This window comes from Pseudorca crassidens, chromosome 13 (genome assembly GCF_039906515.1).
Source record: "Pseudorca crassidens isolate mPseCra1 chromosome 13, mPseCra1.hap1, whole genome shotgun sequence".
Lineage (NCBI taxonomy): Eukaryota > Metazoa > Chordata > Mammalia > Artiodactyla > Delphinidae > Pseudorca > Pseudorca crassidens.
Genome location: NC_090308.1, coordinates 74,147,981 through 74,157,800, shown reverse-complemented (window position 1 = coordinate 74,157,800; position 9,820 = coordinate 74,147,981). Strand labels below are relative to the sequence as shown.

The following is a 9,820-nucleotide window of genomic DNA, read 5'->3' as shown; positions in this document are numbered from 1 at the left end:
AGAAAACCAGCATTCATATAGAAACAGTTCTCAGCTGCTGGAGAAGCGGTAGTATGCTACACCGACATTTTTGCACAGGGCGCATAGCAAAATGTCCATGGGGCTCTGGAGCCAATTCAAATATTTCTGTCTCAGGATGGCCCAGAGCCAGGGCCCTGCCCCAAGTGATCATGCTTCTCATCTCCCAACAAAAGCTCACTGATGAGGTCCGTCCTGGTGGTTTTGAACAAGACACCACTTAATCAAGAAATGTATCCCAGGCCAGTGCCTCTCAAACTTTAAGGCATACACAGGCCCCTGGGGATCTTGTTAAATTGCAGATTCCAATTCAGTATGTTGGGCGTGGCACCCAAGATTTTGCATTTCTAAGGAGTTCCTAGGTAATGCTGATGTTGGTCTGCAGACCACACTTTTGAGGGTCCTACACATCCCATTTCTGTCCCCACAAACGAAGTGATGACCAGTGATTACTGGTAAAACAGGCCTAATTTAGCCAACTTTTATCAATTGGCATGAAATTAAAATTGTTCTGGCTGAAAGACTTGCATTCAAGTTTTCTTGAATAGCATTTTAACTATAAATTAAACTGATTTTATGCTTATCACTAATGAATATATATAAAACTCTGTAACAGTCTGCTGTATGGCAGATCTTTTCTCCAAATTAGATTGAGGATTTCATTCTGAAAATGGCAGATGGTGGAAAACATTAACATTCTAAATTCTCTTAAGACCTATCTGGACCACATAGCATGGAGCAAAAATTGGGCTTGTTGGGGCTTCCCTGGTGGTGCAGTGGTTGAGAGTCCGCCTGCCGATGCAGGGGACACGGGTTCGTGCCCCGGTCCGGGGAAATACCACATGCCGCGGAGCGGCTGGGCCCGTGAGCCATGGCCACTGAGCTGCGCGTTGCTCCGCAACGGGAGAGGCCACAACAGTGAGAGGCCCGCGTACCGCAAAAAAAAAAAAAAAAAAGGGCTTGTTATGCTAAAATATTAATTTTATCATTTACTTTTAGTTTGAGCAGGGTTTGCAAACTGATAGCTCTTGGGCCCAAGTCGATCTATAGATGTGTTTTTTGTGGCATATGTAGTTCTTGTTTGTTGTTGTTGTTTATTTGTCATAGTATTTTACAGTTGGAACCTCATCCATAAAAATACTTTAGAAATATTAACCTTCTTTTGATCTGTTGACATGCTAAACTTTCTTTACTAAAGAAAAAATTTAAAAACACGAAAACATTTGACTCTCCATATAATTGTTATGACTATATTGTTAATTGATTACATTCAATGAAATCCAGAGCAGAATAATGTGAGAAAAGAAATAGCAATGCTGTTTAAAAAAAAAAAATCTATGAATTCAATGAAACACAAAATGATATTGATAATAAAACGAAATAGTTAAAGGAGATAATTAAATTCAAATACTAAATATGGAAAATGAAATCCATGCACTGAGGTTGATATCTTTAATTGACAAAATATGCTCCCACTTTAATAATTAAGAAAATTATACATTACAATTTTCAATGATCTTGTGGTGATTGCCACATTAATGCCCCATGAATCATTCTTCCCAGTACCTGTGCCCTTGTGGATCCCCTTCCGAATCGACTCTGGATTTGGCCATGTGTCCGCATTGGCCCATGGGGACATCAGCAGACATGATACAAACAGATGCTTGGTAAGTGTTTGTATGTTGAGGCTTTAGATCACCAAATAGTACAATTTACTTGAAATGTCACAGATATCTCTAACTGCCAAGTCAGAATCATAATAATAATCACTAAGAGACTCTGCATCTAGATATTTGGCTACTTAAGGAAAATTAGAAGGTTAGCAAAACCTAATGGATTATGTTCATTCCTAGTCACCGTGGTAGGCCAACCATACCCAGGCATTCATGCTTTTAGACCTGGGCTTGCCACTCAGCATTCTTAGAATGATACTATGGTCACATGAAAGGGCCCATTTAGCTTCTTTTAAGATGAAAGACCGCATGTAAAGAGAAGCTAGTCATCTCGGCCTCCAAGTGAGCCCTGCCACAAGCCTGTGGACTTGCAGACTATAGCTGCATGTATAAATGCAGAGACCAAAAGATTTCTTCTGCCTCCTTCTCTCTCACTTGTAGGTTAATTAAGTTACTTACGTGGAACAAACCTGTAAATTAAAATATTCTTAATAAACTTATACAAACCTGTAAATTAAAATATTTGTAATAAACAAAACGTTGCTGTATTCTGTATTCTAAAATATGAACATAATTATATGTATTAAAATTGTTTGAATGCCCAGGGAGTGTGGAGAGTGAGGATAAATAAATGAGTAAATTTAAAGCCAAAGTGTAGTCTATCACATCCAAGATTTTTTTTAAAAGGGGCTAAAAAATGATGACTCATGATAAAAGCAATTTTTATTTTTTGTTATTTTTTGAGTTATTTATTTATTTATTTATTGTATCTTTATTGGAGTATAATTGCCTTACAATGTTGTGTTAGTTTCTGTTGTACAACAAAGTGAATCAGCTATAAGTATACATATATCCTCATATCCCCTCCCTCTTCAGCCTCCCTCCCACCCTCCCTATCCCACCCGTCTAGGTCATCACAAAGCACTGAGCTGGTCTCCCTGTGCTATGCAGCAGCTTCCCACTAGCCATCCATTTTACATTTGGTAGTGTATATATGTCAATGCTACTCTCTCACTTCGTCCCAGCTTCTCTTTCCCCTCCTGTGTCCTCAAGTCCATTTTCTACATCTGCGTCTTTATTCCTGCCATGCCACTAGGTTCATCAGTACCGTTTTTTTAGATTCCGTATATATGTGTTAGCATACAGTATTTGTTCTTCTCTTTCTGACTTACTTCACTCTGTATGACAGACTCTAGGTCCATCCACTTCACTACAAATAACTCAATTTCATTCCTTTTTATGGCTGAGTAATATTCCGTTGTATATATGCGCCACATCTTCTTTATCCATTCATCTGTCGATGGACACTTAGGTTGCTTCCACGTCCTGGCAATTGTAAATAGTGCTGCAACGAACATTGTGGTACACATATCCTTTTTTTTTTTTTAACATCTTTATTGGAGTATATTTGCTTTACAGTGGTGTGTTAGTTTCTGCTTTATAACAAAGTGAATCAGTTATACATATACATATGTTCCCATATCTCTTCCCTCTTGCGTTTCCCTCCCTCCCACCCTCCCTATCCCACCCCTCTAGGTGGTCACAAAGCACCGAGCTGATCTCCATGTGTTATGCGGCTGCTTCCCACTAGCTATCTATTTTACGTTTGGTAGTGTATATATGTCCATGCCATTCTCTCACTTTGTCCCAGCTTACCCTTCCCCCTCCCCATATCCTCAAGTCCATTCTCTAGTAGGTCTGTGTCTTTATTCCCGTCTTACCCCTAGGTTCTTCATGACCTTTTTTTTTCTTCTTAGATTCCATATATATGTGTTAGCATACGGTATTTTTTTTTCTATTTCTGACTTACTTCACTGTGTATGACAGTCTCTAGGTCCATCCACCTCACTACAAATAACTCAATTTTGTTTCTTTTTATAGCTGAGTAATATTCCATTGTATATATGTATCACCAGTTTTGAGCAATTTAATTATGTGCCTACATGTAATTTTTGTAAAGTTTCTTGTGCTTGGGGTTCATTAAAATTCTTCAATCTGTTGGCTTATAGCTTTTACCATATTTGGACAATTTTTGGCCATATTTCCTTCAAATACATTCTTTAGTTCTCCTACCTTTCCTTTGAAAATTCCAAATTTTAAGAAATTTTTTATTTTGGAGTAATTTTTAATTACACAAGTGCTGCAAAAGTGCAGGGAGTTGATGTGCACTCTTCTCTCAACTTCCCTATTATTAAGATCATATGTACTGTGGTACCTTTGTCAAAATTCAGAAACTAACGCTGGTACATCACTATTAACTAAACCTCTATTACTTGGATTTCATCAGTTTTTCCATTAACGTTCACTTTTTGTTCCAGGATCCAATCCATGATACTACCTTGCTTTTATTTGTCAAGTCGTAGTCTCTTCTGGTCTGTGACTGGGGATATTAATTTTAATAATATATTTTAACACAATATATTATATGATAATAATATATCAAAACATCATTTAAAACTGATCAATATTTTAAAAATTATCAATAATGTATTTTACATTATTTTTCATACTAAATCTTCAAAATCTAGTGTGTATACTTACAACACAAATTAAACTCAGACACTTTCATTGGAAGTACTTCATCTGCATTTAGAGCTCACAAAATTTACAGTTGAAAAAGTAGATTCACATTCTCCAGTTGTTCCAATATACTTAAAATTCTTCCAATAATTGCACTATCAGTTTTTAAATTTAAATTAACTAATTAAGAAATTCAGTTCTTCAGTTGCAGTAGCCACAGTTCAAGTGCACGATTGCCCTATGTGGCTAACAGCTACCATATTAAATAGTGCAGTTCTAGACCACTGTAAGGACTTTTGCTTTTATTCTGAGCTCTGAAGGGTTTTGAGCAAAGGAGTGACATGATCTCATTGAAGATTACTCAGCTGTGCTGGAGAACAAATTGAGGTGAGGGCAGAAGCAAAGAGACCAGCCAGGAGGCTACTGCAATAACCCAGGTGAGTGAGGAAGGTGCTCGGTACTAGGGCAGTAGCAGTAGAGGTGGAGAAAGGTGGTAGGATTCCCGGACTACCTTGTTGGACCTGACACAATCTGCTTACAGATTAGATGTGGGGTCAGGAATGACACCAAGATTTGGGGCTTAAAAATGGAACACGGAATGTCTTTTACAGAGAAGACTTTGTAGGAAGTATGTTGGGAGTGGGGAGATCAGGGGCTGTTTTGAACTTTTTGAGTTTAAAATACCTATGAGACAGTTAAGTGGAGACGTTAAGTAGACAGTGGATATTTGAGTCTGAGGTTCAGGAGAGAGAGTTCTGCTGGGGTTATACATTTGGGAATCATTAACACATAGATAGTATTTTATTTTATAAAATATTTATTTATTTTTGGCTGCGTCAGGTGTTGGTCTTGGTTGCGGCACGTGGGACCTTTCGTTGGGGTCCCCCAGCTCTCCAGCTGTAGCGCACTTGTGGCACACAGGCTTAGTTGCCCCGCAGCCTGTGGGATCTTAGTTCTTGACCAGGGATCGAACCCACATCCCCTGCATTGGAAGGCAGATTCTTAACCTCTGGACCACCAGGGAAGTCCCCAACGGTGGTATTTTAAAAGGTAAGATTTGAGGACTTCCCTGGTGGTCTAGTGGTTAAGACTCCCCTGCTTCCAATGCAGGGGGCACAGGTTCGATCTCTGGTGAGGGAAGTTCCGCATGCCACAGAGTGCGGCCCCCCCCAAAAAAAGAAAAAAGTAAGATTGGAGGAGCTTACCAAAGGAGTGAGTGTACAGAAAGAAGAGTTAGTAGCAGAATTTTCAGGAAAATGCAATTTTCAAAATGCATTTCAAAATGCAAGTTTTGAGATCAGGCCCCAAAGAGATCAACAAGAATTGGTGGAATAGTATATTCCTCCAATTAAAATCAGTGTTAGGCTCAATGATGCAAAGGTAGTGATTAGCCAACCAGGTATAGCAAATCATTTTGCTGTGCTGAAGCAAAAATACAGAGCCAGAAGGTATGGAAAGATGTATTCGGTGAGGAAGGGCTTTCAGGCTGGCCGGGTGGCTAGTCAGAGCTGGGAATGCGAGGGTTCTAAGGACAGCTTTGGAGTTAACAAGTGACAGCGGCAGTTAGTTTCCTACACGTACACAAAACTAACCAACCTGTCCTGCCACAGAGCATATGTCATAATGCCGGTACAACAGGCATCTCGTTTCGCAAATGAAGAGAAGCACTGCCTTGGACCACAAAGCCACTTAGCCGCAGAGCCTCGCCCTCGCGTAATTACCAGGGAGGTGCCCTTCCCCCGAGGGCACTTGACCTCTAAAGTGGGACAGGCCCGGAGGGAGGGGGGCTAACAAGGCGAGTTCAGAAATAGCAACAGTGATGGGCATGTGAGTTTTGCGCAGAATTCTGACAAACGGGAGGGCCTTGGCTTGAAGACGAGGCATACAGTCATTTAAGTATAGTGGAAGAACTAAGGCTAGTGGAAGCTCAAGGACAAAAAGCACTGAGATTCTTGAGTTGGCGCTGTGAACGATTCTTCCTGGCCGCATCCTCCCTAAGTCGGGCAGTGAGGAGCCTGAAGAACCGAGGAGTGAGGGGGCGGTGGCGGGCAAGGGCCGACTAACACGGCCCCTTTTAGGTCCTGATGCTGGGAGCAGCGTCCGCACTCCTATTTTCCTTTCACCGGGTCACTCTGCCCGGGAGTGGCTACCTCTCGGGCAAAACTATGGCCTGGTTAAACGGGAAGGTGCAGGAAAGCCAGTCTACCGGCGCCCCGGGGACACCCCCCGACGGCCAGCATCCCTTTGACTCCCGGCGCCGAGGGGTCAGAGTCAGACCGGAAGACCCCGCGGGGCTGGGCTCGTGGGCCGCAGTAGAAGGGGCGGTGCCAGGGCACACGAACCAATCACGGCAGACGTGTTCACGTAGCTAGCACTGGCCAATAGGCGGCCGCGGCGGCCGCGGCGGGGAAATTCAAACGTGTTTGCGGAGCGGGGCTGGGATTCCATCTTTTGTTCTCAACTCAGCTTTCCGGCGGAGAGTCCGACCTTGCCGGCGCACGGAGGGACGGCGGCGGCCGGTGTGTGGGCTCTTTAGCCGCGCCGCGCGGGCCGGTGAGCGGTGGGGGCGAGGCGGGGAGGGCTCACAGCCTGGCAGAAGACGTAGGGTGCGGCTCAACGGGCTGGAGGGGGAGGGGCGGGCTCTCTGCCCCTCCAATCCTCCCGGTAGTGCCGGAGATTTTTTTTGTTGAGAAGCCGGGAAACGAGAGGTAGATGTGGACTTGGCTGGAGAGAGGGCCTGGCAGGGCATCTGGGGAGACTCCCTCTCTTGTCTGGTGTTTTAGAACAGGGAGAGGAGATGGTGGCCGTGATTCTGACAGTTACCTTTGGAACCTGGCTTCAAGGGGTGATACCTAGCTGCCCGCTTTATCCCCCTTTTTCATTGTTACGCTCGAGGTTGGGGCGCCATTGATATCAGTGGCCCTGGGTTACTGGATTGATGGGTTTGAGAATCACAAAGATGAGATTGACAGGAAGAAAGACTGCGGACCCTTTGCGGACTAAACATCAACACCATGCAGATGAGCAAGTGCTCAGTACTGTACTAATACAGTAGATTCTTGGTATTAGAATGATTAAGGTAGCACATCATGTTTCTGCCAGATATGCACAAGAACAAGCTGCTGATACCCCATTTATCAATAAAGGGCAGTGATGTTGTATGTATCATGCTTTGAAAGCACTTGCAATGTGCAGGTTTACTGACATAAAGCAGATGAATAAATGAATGGTTATTCTCACTACCAAAAGGGTTTTTTTATGCCTATATGTCACTACCAGAATCCAAGCAAACATACCATCACATTTTTTTAAACGACTGAATTTGCAGATGGCCCAGAGAAAATAATTCTGGAAAAAGAGTGAAAGGAAGGCAGAGAAGAAAAATGGAAAGTTTGAAAGGGGGCAGCAACTTCTGTGTTGTGCAATGGCTTCATTGACGTTCTGGTGGAAAGAAGAGGTGGACTTACGTGTTGGAATCCTTGCTGGGCAGATTACAAAGACATGCTGTTGTTTTTGTGCACATAGCTTCATAAATACTACCCTGATAATATCTGTGTTGAGATATTCATATTTATAATGCTTTAGTCTCCTGGGTTCTAAAAGGCTAGTTGCAACATTTTTTTCTTTAATGCTAGTAAAAATAGGAATTCTGAATAGTTCGATTTTTTTTTTCCTTAGAAATGGAGGCTGAGGATTTAAGTGGCAGAGAATTGACAATTGATTCCATAATGAACAAAGTGAGAGATATTAAAAATAAATTTAAAAACGAAGACCTTACTGATGAGCTAAGCTTGAATAAAGCCTCTGCTGATACTACAGGTGAGTTCCCTTGTTTTGAATACCTCTGTGGTAAAGGAAGGAAATGTTAACCACTGGGTGTTCACATGGTGTACTTTTCTCGGTAATTGATGCTCACCAGTTAGAGCACAAACATTTTATGTTTTAACCCTTTTGTGTGGAAATATTCCCACAATTTTCCACTTTCTTAAGAAAGGACACTTAACATCACATATTACAGTGTGCGCAGAGGTAATTTTCATAACTCTTCCATTATTGGCAGCTCTCATTTCTGCTGATATGCCTGCTATCAATAGGTATGCCATTTTTTTTCATTCCTTTTTTTGCTGCAAACTGAGAAAACCTCACCAATCTCAATAAAAGGATGTACAGGTTTAAGGTTAAACACTCAGTATTTGATTTGAAGAATCTTCCTCTTACTCTCCTGGCCTTTCCTATTCTCCCTTGCTCACAGCAGCTTCCTTGCTATGCCTCCTGTGTGCTGGACCAGCTCCTATCCCAGTGCCTTCGTCCTTGCTCTCTGCCTGGAACACCGCTCCCCAGCTACCTGCCCACTCTTACCTCCTTCAAGTCTTTGTTCAAATGTCATTTCATCGAGGCCTTCCCTAACCCACCTATTTAAAATAGCAACCTGTGGGGTTGGGTGTGTGTCCCCTGTTTCCTTTCCCTGTATTATTTTTCTCTATAGCACTAATCACTTTATATCTCATTTACTCATGTGTTTATTGTCTCTCTCCTCCACTAGAAAGTGAGCTCTCTGAGGGTGTGGCTTTTATCTGTTGTGTTGTGTCTGCAGAACTAAGAATGGTGCCTAGCAAGTAGTAGGTACTTAAATGTTTATTGAATGATGAATGAGTGAAAGTGCCCAAAGTTTAATGCCCTAGTTTTATGAAAAGTATTAGCTCAGAAGCCGAATTCTTTACTATATTTTAGATTGTTGAGATTTTTGAAAAGTGACCTTTGGATAAGTTTGTTGTATCTGTACTAACCATTAAGTGGACGAGGGATTGAAAGCAAATGGAAGAACCTATAACTAGTCATGATGGCAGGTCATATTCACTTGAAACCACTTAGAAACTGATCATTTTGGTGTTAAGCAAATTCTTAATATGGTGATATTCTATCACCACACTTTGTGTATTTAAACAGTGGTAACAAAGCTTGTACGCCAAGGTAGATAAGTCCTTATTTAAAATCTTTAGTTGCTCAAAACTGTGAATACTTACCATATATTGATAATTGGGATGTAAGACATGATACTGAGGAAGATTAAAACCGTGGTTTCTAGATGAGAAGAATTTAGTATCTACTATGCTGCATTGTAACATCTGTTTGACATCGAATGAATACTAACACAATAAGACAGGATGCTTTAAGGTTTTAACAGAGGGAGAATGGGGTATGAAAAATACATCTTCAAAGACCTTTTTTTAGACACCTTGAAGGCTAACTTGTTAGGAAGGCGATGGGAGGTAAAACTGAAAATGAAGTTAAGATCAGACCAGATTAAATTTAAGGGTAAAAACAAAGTTATGAATCTGTTTTTTTGGTTTTTGTTTTTTTTTTTAGTAAAAAGCAGAAACAGTAATTTTGTTTGTAAAAGCAAATATTTAACCCTTGTTGAAGGTAACTGAAACTAATAGAAGGAACGATAGTTTCTCTGAGAAATCTAAATTTAATAATGTTTAATAATGACTAAAATATCCTGAACAGGACAACTAGTAACACTAAAGAAGGTTAAAAATAGATTAACAACATGAAAATTTTGGAGAAATGTGGGTAAATTGGAGGGAGAGGAAAATGACCATACT

General features: G+C 41.2%; 1 protein-coding gene across 5 annotated transcripts in view; it reads left to right on the top strand.

Annotated features, from left to right (window-relative positions):
* The first annotated feature begins 6,625 nt into the window (after positions 1–6,625).
* TTK (TTK protein kinase) overlaps positions 6,626–9,820 on the top strand; it is a 42,077-nt gene continuing 38,882 nt past the window's right edge. For 4 of the 5 annotated variants that reach the window (XM_067702717.1, XM_067702716.1, XM_067702715.1 and 1 more), the window contains exons 1-2: positions 6,637–6,764; positions 7,890–8,030. In XM_067702717.1, coding sequence (XP_067558818.1) covers positions 7,892–8,030 — 139 coding nt within the window. In that variant the 5' untranslated portion in view covers positions 6,637–6,764; positions 7,890–7,891. Of the gene's footprint in view, positions 6,765–7,889; positions 8,031–9,820 lie in introns of all 5 variants that reach the window. The other variant, XM_067702718.1, reaches the window with a different exon arrangement.